Genomic DNA, 17,290 nt, shown 5'->3' with positions numbered 1-17,290 from the left:
CGGCGCGGGGCCCCGTGACATCACTGGGCGCCTTTAAAGGGGCCGCCTCCCCGGGGAGGGCCCCTTGCCGGGGCCGGGCCGGGCCGGGCCGGGTCGGGTCGGGTCGGGTCGGGTCGGGTCGGGTCCGGTCCAGCCGCGTCCCGCCCCGCCCGGCAGGTAGGTGCTGGCGCCCACGTGCCGCGGCTCCGGCCCTGCCCCATGCCCCCCGCCTTCCCGGGGCGCCGGGGCGGGCAGGTTGCGCGGCGCGGGCGGCCGTGGTGGGGCGGCGGCGTTGTGCGTCCCCGCGGCCCGGTCTCCGTGTGCGCGGCCGGGCCGCCCGCAGCCAGGGCCCGGGATGGGGCTGGGGCGCGGCCCGCAGGTGCGTGGCGGGGCGGCGAGGAGCGGAGCAGCCCACCCCCCGCGGGCGGCGGGGGAGCCGCCGTCGGGTCTGTGGGGGGTGCGGGGCCCTGGGGCGGGGGAAGTGGGGTCCGGCGGCGCGGCCCTGGACGGTGGGCGCCCCGCGGGGCGTGCCTGCGGGAGCGGGCGGCGCTGCCGGCCGGAGCGGGGCTCGGCCTGCCCGCGGGAGGCGAGGCAGCGCCCCTTTTTACAGCCCAGACTTTGTCCCCTCTGGCGCTTGTGCATCTTCACTCTGTAGGCTCCCGCCGCGGGAGATGTCTCCCAGCTGACGCCCTCGCCCTTCCAGCAGAGCCCGCGTCCAGCCCTGCTCCGCAAGTAAGGGACGAAATGGTTTCCTTCATTCATTTAATACTTTTTTCCCCTCTTTCTTGGGCAATGGTTTCTCTGCAGTCAAGTGTCGGGAAAGACCCCTGCGGTCAGCCCGTCTGCCTTGATAAAATGGAAGTCAGTCAGCTACCAAGTAGACTGAAATCTAATTTTCCATTCATTTGCAATTCCTGTACTATTAGTGAATCAGCAAAGGGAAGTCCTGGGAGTAAGGATTCTGCTATAAAGTATCAAGGTTCAGGGATGAATACAGTTTGGGTTGTTGGGGTCTTTTTTCTTAATCAAGGCATATATTTCAAAGAAAAAATAACTTTTTTGAAACGAATTTAAGGTTGTTGGTTTCCTTCACCTTGGACTAGTAGAGTAACTAAATGGTGATTAGTCACTGTAAAGAGAATATGAGAACAGAATCAGTCTAGCCTGCTGAATCTTCATTGAGCGATGCTGTTTTGCTGTTTCCTAAAACTGCCACAGAGGTATGTGCAATGTTGTGATCAAACTCCAGCCTGAGGTCCAGACGGGACTTTTGTTAATGACTTTGAATGCCAGAGCACATTCACAAGGTATTTAATAGCCGTGACTTCTGGTCGAGTCTGATTTATCTGATAAGTTTACTGATGCTGCGGCGTGGAGCTTTAATGTGGTAAGCCAGGACTCTGCCACGTAGAAATAGTGGGCTGACGCAGCTGGGATTTGTCTCAGTAGACAGTTTTCACAACCAACTCCAAGAGTTGCTGTTTGTCCTTGGTATAAAGTCTAAGCTTTGTCCTTTCCTAGGATTTGATATTGCTTGCAAAAACCATTAAGGTTGAGGGCATAAAGATTAGCCCACACTGACTCCCTGGGCTCAGCTGCTCCCAGTCCTCGAGGACAGCCACCCCATGCACCGGGCATGCTCTCCCCAGAAAGCTGCGCCTATGTACTTTGATCTGTGTTGACAAGAAGGCCACTTCTTCAGCTGAGTCAAAAGCATCCCCTTGCCCTTCCCAGCAGGGTGTGTGCCAACAGGATGGGAGGTTTCAGGCTGAGGCCTGGTGCCACCAGCTTTGTCTTTCCTTGTCGCTGTCTCCACTGCCTTTTGCTATTATGGCATGTGTGTGAAACAGCACAGGTACAGCTTTCTGAACTCCTTGCTTTGAAACCTCTTTATTGGCACAGAATGGGTAGGTCAGTGCAGGTATTTCCAGGACACCACCGGTTACTGGAGCAGCAGTAGCAGGGAATAAGGTGGGTGAGGTTAGTGGACCGTGTGTAGCAGTGAGATAGAGGAAGCGCTCTGCCATCATCCCCGCTCTGCTAGGGCCATGGGGAAGGGGCTGTTCTGTACCTGAGTTTCTTCAGGTGTGTGACCGGGACCTTCTGAAGGGTTTGCTGATGGAGCCGCTGGAGCAGAGCTATACTGCGTTAATGGATCAAAACTATCTTGGATTTAGAGAGATCCCTACAGCCCCCTTTTGAGAAAGGAGGGAAAGGTTTTTCCAAGTTGAGAGTTGCTTTCTCTCAACTTCTCAATTTAATGACTGTTTGGAATCAGTAATACTTGATTATCATTAGCTTCTGAAGATAGTACAGCATGTCTGGAAATCAGAAATACAGGTTTGGAAGGTACCTAGTCCATTGCCATGTACTGGGGTTGAATCCATATATTGGTATCGGATGTGGTAAGAGATTTAACAGCTTCTCTGGGAAAGCTGTTCTAGTGTGATGCCATGCTAGCTGAAAGCTTACAGAATATCCGCCTTTGCTGCAAATAAACCTGATATATTCATGTTGCTATTACCAAAGACAGGGGAGAATAAATAATGACAACCTCTTTATAAAAAAACCGTTCTGTCTTTGACATGGTGTTATGTCACCATCCCCTTCTTTTTGAAGTTGAAGAAAACTGATTCCTTTAAGCTTTCTTGCTAGGTCACATTTTTCTAATTCTTTTGCTTTCGGTTTCTCTCTGCTGAACGTTTTCGAAGTTGCTGTTATGTGTCTAAAGAGCTGGACATCTGTTTTAGATGGCAGTTTGATTATTGGTTGCATCCAGCTTTGTTAATTATATCACTGGATGAGATCTTTCTTAGGCATTTTCATGTGGGTTTTTATTTCGTTTGTCATCCATTTTAATCCTAAGCTATTGTCTTATCCTTTGTAATTCTGCTGCCCCACATTGCATCAGTTTCTCCTTCATACAAGTAGTTCTTCGAACTTGTATTCACAGAATGGTATTTTGATGATTTCAGACAATTTCTCCAACTTGCCCTGGATCTCTCTTTGGAGTATTTCTGGTGCTTATTCACACCGAGCTTAGTGTCTTTTGGAAGTTTTATGAGTGAGCTCCTTACTTAGTGATCTACATCATGGGGAAAATATTTAATGGAACTAGACTAAGCAAGAAGCCTTGTGCAGCCCATTTGAGATGCACTCCCTGGATTACAGAGGACAGCTCTTTAAAAGCAATCTTTGAAGAAGTTAAAATTTAAAATTACTTCATACTGACTAAATCGTACTTCCTCAAGTGGTTTAGTAGAATAGAGATATCTTGGCAATGCTTTAAAATATAAAGATACTTGCTCAGGATTATTTCCCTGAGCTTTGTATGTGGTCCTGTAAGATGATTTGGGACATCAGAGATGGTGAAAAAACAATCACTTGAAATTCCAGTATGCGTGGCACTTTCTGCTCAGGACTCTGCTGCCCAAAGAAGGCAGTTACACAGCATATATGATTTATAGGTGCCTTTTCTGCTAACATAGCGCTTGCTGTGAATCTGTTTACCTCATCTCATACTGTGCGAAAGCTTGCTGAATTAGCAGTATTTTCTCAACTTTATGGAACAAAGCATTTGGAAGAGAACTACAGACAAAAAAAAAGGTTAATCAAACTGTTATGAGAAGCACATTTGGTATTGGGGACTGATTAGCAAAGCATAATCTCCATCCACCTTGTGCATTGATTTTGTTATAGGAGTTTTGTTATATAGATTTCCTTCTTGGATATTTGAATAATGATCCAAATAGGACTTCTGCCTGATTTCTTCATACCCTCTCAAAATGCCCAGTACCTTCAAACCATGTGGTCATATTCTACTTCTGTTTCATTACCTTTGTTTTTCTTTTCTCCCAAATAGGTGTAACCTCCAAAAGCGCCTTCACTTCAGGCTATGATGGGATTGTTTTGGTTGTTGCTGCTTTACATCCACATGCTATCACCCACGTTTACTGGAGGAGTCACCCGAGTCTATTACCTGGGGATCCGCGAGGTGGACTGGAACTATGCTCCAACAGGAAAGAACGTACTTGCTAACCAAAGCATCGCCCATAACCTGTATGTTTAGTTCTGTAAGAATTTAGTCTGGTACTAGCTTAAAATAGTAATTTTATGAGTAATTTCATGCAAGTATCCTGGGGCATCTAAGCAAGCAAGAGACACGATCTGATAGATGTCTGATCTTTATGAGCTTAATGTTTAACTTGTTTTATTGAAGGAACATAGAAACTGTATCAGTGGGAAAATGAATGGTCAGTTTAATGGAGCATCCAGTGATCAGTGCCCGTACACTAGAGGGAAGTACAAACACTCTATAATAGAACAGATTGTGCAATACTCTGCCCTGGGGTTTCATTTTTCTTAGTTCCAGCTGGTGATCAGCTTGTGTATCCTGAGGCATGATGACTTTTCACCTTGATGTAAATGACTTCACAGAGCCAGCTTGTTTTTGTTTAAATCGAATTTCAAGCCTTAGACTTAATGGAACTTCCTGCATGAAATTTTAGGGGTTGTTTGAAAAATGCTTTTTGTTTTTGTTGTAAAAGTAAATCTGGAGAGGGCAATAATTACTTTGAGTCACTACAAAAACAGGTTTTGGTTTTAGTTTTCAAAACACCAAATTTGTTTTTTTGTTTGTTTTTGTTTGTTTGGGGTTTTTTTTGCATAGCTTTCCACATCTTTTGAAAGGCATTTGTGCTTCCCCCCCATTTTCTATGGCAAATAACCTGTATTTCTTGACCTGCTCTCAGTCATTTACCCCTCCATGATAAATAACACTGGGGTTTATACATATCTTTCAGAAACAGCACAGCAGGAATAGGAGGGGTTCACAGAAAAACATCAAGGTCTGTCAGTTTAGCGTGGAAAAGTCTCTGTTCTCTGGAGATGCGAATAGACTTAAATTAGTTCAGAGAAAAGTAAACCCCCCAAAATTCAGGATTAATAGATGTTATTGCTGACTCCTGCAGTGATAACGAATGCAGTGGGTTTTGTTTTCTTTCTTTCATAATACATGAAGAGAAGGAAATGAAATTCAAGGCTGTTAAACTTAAAAGCAATTTAAAAACTGTTCTGTCGCTGCAAACAATTAGCTAATGGGACTTATTTGTACAATGATTGCAGAAACCAAATTGCTAGCAATAAGAAAAGGATGTGATGTTTATATGAATGGTAGGTAGTAAAATGCTTGAAGAATTTTTTTGTTGGGAAGAAATGGGCTATGTGGGGGGAAAAAAGAGGCAAATCTGCAAAATGAAGTATGAATTATCTGTTAACTCTTTGCTAATAGTGGCTGCAGGGATGACTTTGCAAAGGGATAAGCTCTAGATTGTATAGCTAGAGCCCAGCCCTTTACAATTTTGAATGACAAGGGCAATGCTTAATGTTTTGGTCTCAACTGTTCATCTTCTGGAGATACAGGCAAACTCTAATGCGTATTTCAGGGCTACTTATATTACTGCAGAGTGATTGATACTAAGGGGGAAGTGGGGGGAGTAACCTCAGCTCTCATTTAGGCCGGTCCTGCTAATACCTGGACCATGACTCATCTCTTATTTACTAAGAATTAGTCATAAAGAACAAATATCATGAGTTGAACTTTAGTACCTGTATGAGGTTTTAACTCTGGAAGCTGGTTACGTGCTGGGTACGTACCTGCCTGACTTGTCTGCAGGTACGTACCATTCTATAAATAATTCAGAATCTGTTAAGTAGAAAATCATCTTTTAGGCTGTGAATTTTGGCCAGAGAGCTCAGGAGACTCCCCCCCCCCTTATGATTTAGCTGCAAATGCTACGAAAGCATTGAAGTGAGTTTCTAAAAGCCCAATGAAGGCTGAAGCAGGCATGAGAAGGGCTTTGGTCTTCCCTGTGTCACCCACATGTGATTGTCAGAGAAGCACCATTCTTCCCATTCCTTGTTTGCACTGCGCAGTTCAGGGGTGCACTTTGTGCCTGTTTGTGAAGAACTGGCGATGAGGCCGTGGCTGTGTATGGTGACAGGCGTCTGGCCGTACTGGTGGCTGTGATCCCAGGCTCACCAAGCTGTTAATGTGCTGATGTCCCCTGTTGTGTTTCACATGCTCAGAAAGCAGACAAGTCTAACGGCCAGTGCTGCCTGTTTCTCAAGCAGGCTGCGCTGCCCATGTCACAGCGGTTAGAGGTGTGGGAGGAGGAAGTTCACGGATGGCTTAGAGCATGCTAGGGTAGAGCACAGGTGGTCCTCTGTAATGCCAAAGCTTTCGGGCTTACCTGGGAAAGCTGTGTGTTGTTGTCACTCTGTTGTGTTATTGACCAGCTGTTTTAAATAATGCATGACTCATGGTGCCCTTCCCTTTTCTGAATTTAACAGAAAGGCCTCAACATTCCTCCAGCCTGGCAAAGACAGGGTGGGGAGCACGTACAAGAAATCTGTCTATAAGCAATATACGGACTCCACGTACACCACTGAGATTCCCAAACCTGGCTGGCTGGGTTTCCTTGGGCCCATCATCCGAGCAGAAGTGGGGGATACCATTAAAGTACACCTAAAAAATTTTGCTAGTCGACCATATACAATCCATCCTCACGGTGTTTTCTACGAAAAGGACTCTGAAGGTAAATGAACCACTGCCATAAAGGAGACAGATTTTTCTCGCTGGGAACTTAGGAGTATGCCATGAGGAGAGATGTCTGTAAAGCCATGGACTTGTTAGCCCAAAGCTATATTGCTGGAAAGCAACTGCACCTAGATGTTTAATGAAGTCACCTGGTGTTGGGTTAGCAGGTTCATGGGTCTGGGAGTAGTTTCCTGACCTGGGCATTACAGTACACAGCCCAGATTTCTTGATTTTAGAAGAACCTCCAAAGCTTGCTAGTGGGAGAGTGGTGCAGAAGGAAAAGAGCTGTATTAATTATTTGAAGTGCTGTAGTGTAAGAATCACGAGTGTGATGAGCTTCAGGAACTTCACAAGAATGGTGAAGTATGAGACCGAAGAACTGCTATTTGAAGCAGCCCTAGAGATTGTAGAGAAGGCTGACTGTGGTGCATTGCAGAGTTGAAGGCAAAGTAGCAATAGGCAGAATGGGAATCATCTTTCTGACTCTGTGCTGACCCATTTACTGGGCAAGTTGCCTTACAATGGCTCTGTGCCTCAGTTTCTCTTTGAGAGAATGATGATTAAACACTATTTCAGCCTTGGGATGGTGAGTCTCGCTTTGAAATCTGCTACCTAAGTACATATGTGCAGCCCTCCACTGAGTGAGAGCAGCTCAGTGTAAAGTTACATGTGTGGACATATCTGCTCTGCTTGAATGGATGTTGTGATTGCTCAATTGTTCTAGGATCCCTGTATCCCGATATGTCCCCCCAGGATCAGAAGAAGGATGATGCTGTTTTCCCAGGAGGGAATTACACCTATACTTGGACTGTCCCTGAAGATCACAGCCCAACTGCTGATGACCCAAACTGCTTGACCTGGATCTACCACTCCCATATTGATGCACCAAAGGACATTGCATCTGGATTAATTGGGCCATTACTTACATGCAAAAAAGGTAAAAACTCTAAGAGAAAGCAGCTGAGGGCTCCAGTTTCATACTGTGAAGATTTTGTGGTGACTTGAACAAGGGTAGGATGAGAAGATACTCTGGTGGGCAGCTCCCAGCTTCACAGGACAATGCAGCATGACTGGAGAAGACAGTACCCGTGTTCTAGCTGGGTTCTGGTCATTACATTGTCTTTATCCCTTAGTGGCTGGGCAGGTGAGCTTGTAGGCCTCTTGATCTGAGAAAGCTGTTTGATTCCATGTTAAAAGCAGGAATCTTGTCCAAGACCTAATTTGTGTATTTAAAAAAAAAAAAAGGGGGACTGCTTGATTTCAGCAGGAGTAAGAACACTGAAGGTGTTGCAGTTCAGCCATGCAGTGGCAGAGCTGCTTGGGAGCGAGAAACATATTAGCAGGGATATATTAGAAAAGAGTGAGCTTGCTAGAACTCTGCAATGAGCTGTGCTAGGATGGTGGGGAAAGCATCTGTCTCTAATTTGTGTGATAAGAGTTACTCTTCTATTGGTGTTTTAATCCCTTGACTGATGTCTGCTTTTCTGCATGGGTAGATATTCATTCATCTTTTCTTTCACCCTAGGAGTACTGACTGGCAGTTCTCAAAGACGGCAGGATGTGGACATAGATTTCTTTCTGATGTTCAGTGTGGTGGATGAGAACCTAAGCTGGTACCTGGATGAGAACATAGCGTCGTTCTGCACAGATCCAGGCTCTGTAGACAAAGAGGAGGAGGAATTCCAAGAGAGCAACAAAATGCATGGTCAGTGTCACCTTCGTGAAGCCACTGACTCTGCCCAGACACTCCAGGGGTGTCAGTGCTCTGGTATCTTGAAAAGCACTTTCTGCTGTTGTATGCCAGGGTGTGGGTAGAGGGGAGAAGGGAGACAGCAAGCTCTGAGATCATGTGCTAGGTAAACAATATCACAGGGACGGTGCAACAACTCCAGAAAAAAGTAGCGTTACTTTGATTTAATCTTTGGCTTGAATGTGCCTTTGTTAGTTGTTTGGAGATTTTGAATTCACTTTATTTTAGGAATGAGTTCTGGAGCTGGGCTCTCCAGAACAAGAAAAGGAGGATGAGTTCTGGATAGGTCCGTCCTCCAAACATGTCTGTACTGTGACCTGCTGGCAGAAGCTCTGAAGGCCCCTTTTCTAATCTCTGATTTTTGGCTTGTTGGTTTTGCAGCTATTAATGGTTATGTGTTTGGGAACCTCCCTGAAGTGACGATGTGTGCTGGGGATTACGTTTCATGGCACCTCTTTGGGATGGGCAATGAAATTGATGTTCATACAGCCTACTTTCATGGAGAAATGCTCAGTATTCGAGGCCATAGGACAGATGTGGCCAGCCTCTTCCCAGCCACTTTTGTTACAGCGGACATGATCCCCAGTAACCCTGGGAGATGGCTACTGAGCTGTCAGATCAATGATCACATACAAGGTAAGGCAGAGGTTGGAATATATCCTGCACTCTGTGGCCTCCCTTTTTTTTCCTCCCAGTGTGGTCCTGTGACATAGTGTGGTAGGGGACAGTGCCTTGGGCAGCATTCCCACTAAAAACATCCCTAGATGAATGGGGTGATTCCTTGTCTTGTATAAATTGGGGTGGAATGATTATTAATGTGCAGGCCAGACTTACTGGGGATGACTTGTACCACTCTATGATGTTCCATGTTGATCAGTGGTGAAGACAGTAAGTTTGGTAGAGCTGAAAGCTAAGATGAGGCAGTGCCTTAAGAGGTCTAGCCCCTATAAGGGGCACTTGATGGTACATCTGAGGATAGCAGAAGGGTCTATTCGCTCTCTGTCCATACTTCCATAGCATCCGATATCTAAGGTAAGAAGCTCTGCTCACTAACACAAAAAACTCCTTGCTGTGGGAACCACCGAATCACCTTCTCCCAGCCATGTGCTGTTTGGGACAACAGAGGAGGAATGGCCAGTTCGTGGTAGGAACATGGGATTGTGTTCATTGCCTGGTCAAACTGGCTGAGAGGGGTTAAGCATGTGTGTCTTCCACCATGTCTTGGACAGCTGGGATGGGGGCACTCTATGAAGTCCGGCCCTGTTCTCTGCAAGCTCCGGCATCCACCCTGGAAGGGACAGTTCGGAAATACTACATAGCTGCAAAGGAAGTGCAGTGGGACTACGCACCTTCAGGGCTCGACCAAAGCAGTGGGAAACGGCTGAGTGAGGCAGGCAGGTAAGCAAGAGGCTGGTGGGCTAGGGCAGTGTTTGGGAGTCTCTGGTCTGTGTCGGGGAGGCTGCTAAGGAGGATGTGGAATTTCTTTCTTATCAAAATACATGCCTGCAATTCATGTGGAGTAAATTTCCTGGGAAGGCAGATCACCCCATCTGGAAATGTAGGCTGCTGTAGCTAGACTGTACTGAGAGCAGTACTAGGTTCATAGCCTTACCCACAGACTCCAGGAGTCCCAGCTTATGTAGAACATGAGCTGCCACATTTGTCTCTGGGCTTCATTTCTGCTTGCTGTGGCTGACCTAGGAACAGATCTGTATATTTGATGAACTATTAAGAAAGCACACCTTGCAGCAGACACAGGGTGGCAGAGCTAGCCTGCAGATACACTTCAGTGTAGCCTTGCTGCAGCAAGCAGTTTCTAGGAAATCAAATGCAGTGACCTTGATGACAGCCTTCCATCCCACGTGTCAGATGGTTGTGATAGCAGTTGGTGAGTGGTTTCCCATTCGGACTTTGGCTAACAGAAACAAAGACATGCCTTCCCCTCCATTCTCTTCCCTGGGAAGCTGTTGGAGAAGATACACCTCTTTCAGATGGAGAAGTAGAAATGTGGAGCAGTTAATGATTTACCCAAAGCCATGCAGCAACTCTCTTGCAGACCTTAGAACTGAAAGCTCCTTAGACCTGTGAGCTGGCCTTGTAACTAAGCTGCCTCTCCTGCAAGGCATGTTCTGTCTGTGTGTTTGGAGAGGGTGGTGGCGGAGGAAATAAATCTCTCTTTACAGCTGTTGCGTGAGGATTTTTTCAGTTATGATTGCAGTTGTCCCCTGGCCTCTGAAGAACTCAGTGTTTTAGCACTGCCTTTCCATTTACTGCACTGCAGTTTTGTTCACTGCCTTCTTTTGCACACCTTGTATAGAGATGCTGTTTAGACCTGTGCCATCGAACCTGGCTGTTTCAGCTGGGAGAGGGCTGCGTGCCAGAGGTGCTCCCTGAACACAGCGGGTAGATGAGTCTGTAGGATGAAAAAGTTTCACAGAGACAAGCTGTGCTTGTTCCAAACCAGAAATGCTGTTCTTGTCTGAAAAGCTGCTCGATTTGGAGATGCTGCTGGCATTGCCAGAGGGGTGTGGGGAGGGAGCAGGAGAAGAACAGGACTTGATTTTTTCATAGAAATGATCTGACATTTACTTTTTGCATTTAGCCCTGCTGAGCAGTTTTTCAAGCGTAGCCCCTACCGAATTGGGGGAGTCTATTGGAAGGCAAAGTATGTGGAATATACTGATGAGAGCTTCCGTGAGGAAAAGCAGCAATCAGAAGAAGAGAAACACCTGGGGATACTCGGTAGGAATCATCCAGCAACACAAATCCTCTTTCAGTGCCAGTGAGAACAATGCTGATGTCGGGAGTACCAGCTGGCTGTAACTGTCCTCTTGTTTTGTGGTGCAGTGAGCGGCACAGAGGAGGTGTTTCACAGCAGTTACATCTAAGAGTGAGAGGGATGGACCTAGGAGGTGGAATGGTAGAATAGACAAAATCACTATTCTGCTGGGGCAGTCTTCAGAGGTTAGTAGTAAGGGCTGAGGGACACAGTATAGTATTTGTAACTGGAGCTAAACAGGTCACAGTAATAGCCCCCGGTTATGTGTTTTTGACTGAGCATCTTCAAGACATGCTACAAACCCCACTTTCTCACAGAAAGCTTCCTCTTCCGAGTGGGTGCTCTCTCTGTTATAGCCAGGTAACAGTGATGCTGGTGAAGAAAGATGAGACAAGAAAATAGGCACTCTGCAGAGGCAAATGAATTGTGTGTGAAAGCTGTGACATATGTGGTAGAAGCATATAGGTGTGGTCCAATTTCCTGCATCAGCAGTGACTAATAATCTAGTGACACCAGAAATCAGCAACAGCAATCCCAGCAGAGGCCACAGAGGGAAAGAGCACATGGAGTAAAATACAGATTGGAAGGGGGGAGGAGAATAGTGAAGAGAGGCAAAAAAGAAGTATAAGCAGCTGAATAAAAGTTAAATGGTGGAGTTATGCATAGGAGAGATGCAGTGTAACTGTCAGGAGCTGACAGCATCTTGCTGGACCTTGGGAACCAGGGTGAAAAAAAGGGTTAGCATTACCAGCAACAGCCACATTCCTATAGAAAGACTGAGGGAAAACTCGGATATGACTTTGTAGAAAGAAATTACAGGTATTTTCTACTGGTAAACTAGAAACACTGAAGGATTAATTGATGAAAATCTCCAGTCAGAAAACAAGTGACATCTGTGGGGGGAGTGACATGAACTCATTGAACTGTCTAATTAAAGCTGACTCAATAAAGTAGCTGGGATGTCTAGAAGAGATATGGGGCCATGAGGGACCAAGGTCCAGAACAGGGAGCTGCTGAATGTGATGTGGTGCGTGCAGACAACCCATGCTGCATGAGCATGCGCCGGTGGCTTATGCTGCCTGTTCTTGCCCTAAAGTACACAAAGCTGTGCTGTGGGGAAGGCTGGGTGGTTGGTTGTTAGTGCTGTTGTTTTTCTTAGGGCTGTTAGGCACACCAGCTGTGGGCACCTGGCAGTTCCTCACCCTGCAGCTTGCTCCTCCTGCCCTCCACATGTTTTCCCTCGCAGCGGCTGGCTGTGGTGCTGCCCAAAGTCCTGTGTGCTTACCAGACACTGCAGATAGCCTATCCAGGTCGCTAACCACACAGCAGGTTGCTTGCTTTTTGTACCGAGTCTGTTGGTTTTATGGCCTACATCAGTTGCCTGAGACATTTAATGAGCAGTGGGGATGGAGTCTGGGCCATCTTGTAGCGGAGGGGTGGGGAAGGGGAAGAGGAAGAGGGAGCCTCATCCGTGGAAGAGTTGCAGTGGGATTACCCTGTTGTGGACCAGCATGCTAATGTGTTCCCTCTGAACTGCAAGGAGCAGTCCAACCCTAAGTCTTAATTGATGGAGGGGAGAGGGACACAGCTCCAGGCCTGAGACGAGCCCTCTCACACATCAGGAAGGCGAGTGGTGTGTTTACAAAGGGCTTGGCTTGGGATTCCTCTGAGGAATCGGGGTGCCACCCAAAGGAGATGTTGAGCCCGAAGGCAGCAGTTGCTGGGGCACAGAGCAGGGCCTGGGGAGGCCACGGTTACCCGTGGCTTTCAGACGTCCTCTGCTGGAGGACCTGAGCACATGGAGGCACATCGAGATAGGCACATCGAGGCATGGGTCTCTGCCAGTTTTTCTGGTCAGCAGCCTGGCTTTCCTCATGGCCTCCTGCAGCTGTCAGGATTGGTCTGTGGACCCAGGGGTCTGTAGGCTGGTGGGAACCGATAGGCATATTAAAGACTCATGGTTTCTTTCTAGCTGGCTGGGGCTATGGTTCACAGAGACGGTGGTGGGCTTAGAGCATCTCGCACCTCTCTCTACACACCAGACCTCAGGCCTGAGGCACCTGTCTTGGAAGGCTGAGAGGGCCTTAGGTAGGTGGGTGGGAGACACGGGCCTTTCCCGAGGGCATTTCGGCACATTTGTCCATTTTGTTACTCCATCTGTGAAGGCCTAAAGCATCTTCTCTGAGTTCTTCTGCAGACCTGAAATGTTTTCAGATAATTCTTGTCAGCCCCCTGTTCCTGCTGTCAGGGCTGAATGGCCTTAGGCTGTGCTGACATGCAGGGGCGTCCACCTTTATTCTGTGTCTTCTGCTCCCTTCAGCCTGGGTGAAAGGTGGCCCTGGCTTCTTTTGTTTGCCTGGTCACCTGGGAAGTTGCTCTGTTGCTGACATGCTCTCTCTGCTATTTGTGTAGGTCCAGTGATCAAAGCTGAAGTTGGAGACACCATCCTCGTGATGTTTGTTAACAAAGCCTCCTGGCCTTTCAGCATCCAGCCTCACGGAGTGTCCTATGGGAAGGCGTGGGAAGGGATGTGGTATCATGATGGTTTGTGGCTCCCTTTTCTCAAGTAATTCAATGCTAATGCTGGTGGTGGAGCTCCACAGCCCATACCTCCTCTGTGCTAGGGAATTTCTGCAGCCGGGAAGGACTGGATGTGCTCAGGAACTGGGTAGAAGCCAGCCTGGTCCTCTGAGCCTGCCTAAGGCCTTGCTGAAGGAGACTTTCCATTGAACTGGTGCCCAGCGAGGGTGCCAGAGGGAGTGTGGTTCCAGAGGTGCTATTTTTCAGATGAAAATTGTAAACTAAAGCTCAGACCATTTCTACCTGTTTGAGACCCCATGAGTAGAGGAGTGTGCCCAGTGCACTCCAGCTTAGATAACCAGATGCTTCCAACATTCGTCTCCCCAGACGTAGCGGGATCCGCTTTGTTATTTCCTGTCACCATGCCCAAATCTGCCGTGGCACCAGCGGGAATGTGCGTGGTACTGAGAGCAGCTCCCTGTGTGCCTTAAACACGCCCACATCACACCTCAGAGATGCCGGGTATTTTAGTGACATGAATGAAGTAAAGCCCAGTATGAATGTATGCTGGTGAGAAGATGTAACCAAGTTTGTACAGGGACCTTGGGAATAACCATGCCAATCTCTGTTTTAAAGGTCTGTCCCAGAATGGGGTTTCTGTTGCGCCGCTGCACAACTTTACGTACCGCTGGACTGTGCCAAAGCACGTTGGGCCCATGTCCAGCGACCCTCCCTGCCTGACCTGGATGTACAGCTCAGCTGTGAATCCCATCAAAGACCCCAGTTCAGGTTTAGTAGGGCCTCTGGTCATCTGCAAGCCAGGCACTTTGGATGACAACAACAAACAGGTAAAAGGCTTTTCCTGCTGTGCTCTTACTAGGTTCTTTGTTTTCTTGTAGAGAAAGAAGCATCAGCAAAACATTAGGGAACATAATAAAAACAAACGTATGATAGTCTGAGTCCAGGGGACTTGAATCAAAGCCATGAGGCAGGTTAACATTGGGACAGCTGGTGCCCATGTCTCAGGTGGGAATGGCTAGTGTTCTGGGCTCCCAAGGACTGTCCTTGAAATGGTTTCTGAGCTCTGCTTTAAAACTCATAGACAAACTTGGCTGAACTAGTGTACCTTGGATGTGACTTTATAGGTAACTTTTGTCCTGAGACTTGCGTAGCCGGCTGCTTTCAGCGGCATGTGGAATATTCATTGCAGTCTCAAACGTTGAAAAGACATTTTCACTTACTTACAGGTGACTTGCTTGAATGATATAATGCTTTGAAGTTTGGGTGAACTGCATTTCTTCTGCAAGATCAGTTCATTTTCAAGCAGAGCTGACTACAAAAAAACACATGAAAATCCATGTCAGTCTTTATACTTTTGATGAAAGAGAGGTGAAATCTGAAGGGCAACCAGAACTTACTCTTGGTATTTCACTCAGGGATAGCCTACATGGCAGGAAATTAATATACTGGAGAAGTGCAAGACAGATTAGCAGAGCCTTATCGTGAAAAACAGTAGGCGGCAGAAAAACAACCTAGTGCCATCCTGCCTACTTTGCGGTGTAGATCAGGGAGTGGCTGGCGAGCCTGAAAACAGCCGCCATGAGAGCCTCCCTAGAGGAGTTTGCTTTCTGTCTGCTTTCAGTGGTGGCACAATGTGGCTAAATTAGGAGTGCAGAAGAGATCAGCATGGTACACAGGGTGGAAATGTGACATCTCACAGAGGGGATCGTGATTATATGCAGCCCACTATGTGAAGGAGCTGTGATAATGATAAAACATTTGCAGGTACTGAAAGGGTGTAAACAAAACAGACTTGTTTGGAAAGGTAGGACAGGGAAAAATCACCTGGGGCAGCAATCCTGGCTCCACAATCTTAGGCAACCCTTTAATGAATGCTTAATTGGGAAAGGTGCACGGCCACTCCTCGTGTGGCCACTCCTCATGCACCCATGTGCTGCAGACTGGGAATCGCTTAGGCCTCTCTGCAGGGTGTCTTCCTGGGTACAGCTGAGGAAGATGATATCGGAATAAGAATCTGGACAGCAATGGGAATGTTCTTTTAGTGGGGAAACACACCATGCTTTGGAATGCATTTCTTAGAATTAACATTTTTCAAGGCTTTAGGGTAGTAAAAAAAAATCCCCAATCCAGGCCTGTGGTAGGAGAAAGAAGGGGTGGAACATAGTCATCAGCCTGCCTTGTGGACTGGGCTCTGATCTCGGGTCTGATTTGGACAGGTGGTGAAACCTACACCCAAACGTAGGGATGGTGGGGGAAGGAGGCAATGGCTTCATATCCTTGGCTGAATTTTGTTCACTTTACTCATGTGAAATATCATGGAAAATTCACAAATGGTGCCTCTCATGGAACGAAAGAAGAACATTCAACATGAGTAAAGGGACAGAGCCCTGGCCCTCAATGAGCCAAGTTTTAAGATAAAGGGGAACATGAGAGCCAGGCAAAACAGCTTTAACTGTAAGGATAGTTAATTGGTGCATTTCAAAAATTAACAGCCATCATTATGATTATATCTTAGAAAGGGATCGACAAAGAATTTTACCTTCTCTTCAGTGTGTTTGATGAGAACCTCAGCTGGTATTTAAATGCAAACATAAAGTACTATTTGAGGATGGAAGAGACTTCTGTGAAGAAGGATGATGGCTTCAAGGAGTCAAACAGGATGCATGGTATGGCCTGATGCTGTTCTGCATGCAGCGGGAATGAACCTGCAAAAAATGGGGCAGTGTTCACCTAAAGACTGAGCTGGGAAGCTGGAGTGCCTGTATTGTATTGGCCTGAAATCAAGTGAGGCTAGAGGCAGTGGGTAGGACATGGGACAAGAAGCACAGCTGTCTCAAGAAGCATGTCCTGAGCATATTCAGGGGTGAATTACAAGCAAGCTACATTTCCACTGGCAGGCCTGCCCTGTCAAAGTGTATGCACAAAATGAATCTCTTGGCCGATACCTACCTGCAGAGAGTTAATTGTTTTCTCCTTTGCAGCCATCAATGGATTTATGTTTGGTAACTTGCCTGGGCTGAATGTGTGTGAAGGAGACAATGTGTCCTGGCACCTTCTGGGCTTGGGTAGTGAAGCAGATGTACATGGAGCTGTGTTTCAGGGGAACACCCTGCAGGTGAATGGGATGCGGAGAGATTCAACCAATCTGTTCCCCCACACGTTTGCTACCGCCTTCATGCAACCTGATAACAAGGGTAAGTGCCTGCACATATAACTTAGCAGCAGGAAAGGTCTCCTGTTGTAGTATTTGCTTCTGTGGCTGATTCTTTCGCACTGTGTAAACTCTTACAGGGTGAGCTGTTCTTTAGGTCCTGTTTGGTCCCATTTACAAGGCCACAGCTCCTGTCTTTGCATTTGATTCTGGAGAAGAACAGGAGATACAGGATCTTGTCCCATATTGTCCCAGACTGATTCTCTAGGCTGCCACTTCCTATTAAATATTTGTAGTAACAGCCCCGATGGACATTGCCTGTGACCCATAGAAACATGCAGACATGTCTTTCAGAATAAAGTAGCAGACAGTTGCCAGAGCTTAACTCCCCTGTCCATGGCTTGTGGAGATTCACATTTATGACAGACCCCAGTCTTCCCAGTTTGCAGGATAGGCACGCAATACTGTGTCTCATTCACGCAATGTGATGGC

General features: G+C 47.0%; 1 protein-coding gene across 1 annotated transcript in view; it reads left to right on the top strand.

Moving 5' to 3' along the window:
* Positions 1-94: 94 nt before the first annotated feature.
* HEPH (hephaestin) overlaps positions 95-17,290 on the top strand; it is a 30,326-nt gene continuing 13,130 nt past the window's right edge. Inside the window, exons 1-13 of the mRNA XM_076347122.1 lie at positions 95-156; positions 635-711; positions 3,842-4,038; positions 6,331-6,575; positions 7,302-7,514; positions 8,103-8,282; positions 8,709-8,963; positions 9,557-9,725; positions 10,930-11,069; positions 13,519-13,650; positions 14,263-14,474; positions 16,163-16,313; positions 16,629-16,841. Of these exons, the coding sequence (XP_076203237.1) occupies positions 3,875-4,038; positions 6,331-6,575; positions 7,302-7,514; positions 8,103-8,282; positions 8,709-8,963; positions 9,557-9,725; positions 10,930-11,069; positions 13,519-13,650; positions 14,263-14,474; positions 16,163-16,313; positions 16,629-16,841 (2,074 nt within the window). The 5' untranslated portion in view covers positions 95-156; positions 635-711; positions 3,842-3,874. The remainder of the gene's footprint in view (positions 157-634; positions 712-3,841; positions 4,039-6,330; positions 6,576-7,301; positions 7,515-8,102; positions 8,283-8,708; positions 8,964-9,556; positions 9,726-10,929; positions 11,070-13,518; positions 13,651-14,262; positions 14,475-16,162; positions 16,314-16,628; positions 16,842-17,290) is intronic.

The sequence above is a fragment of the Aptenodytes patagonicus genome, chromosome 9, assembly GCF_965638725.1.
Source record: "Aptenodytes patagonicus chromosome 9, bAptPat1.pri.cur, whole genome shotgun sequence".
In the NCBI taxonomy this organism is placed as follows: Eukaryota; Metazoa; Chordata; class Aves; order Sphenisciformes; family Spheniscidae; genus Aptenodytes; species Aptenodytes patagonicus.
This window is presented reverse-complemented; position numbering and strand designations above follow the sequence as displayed.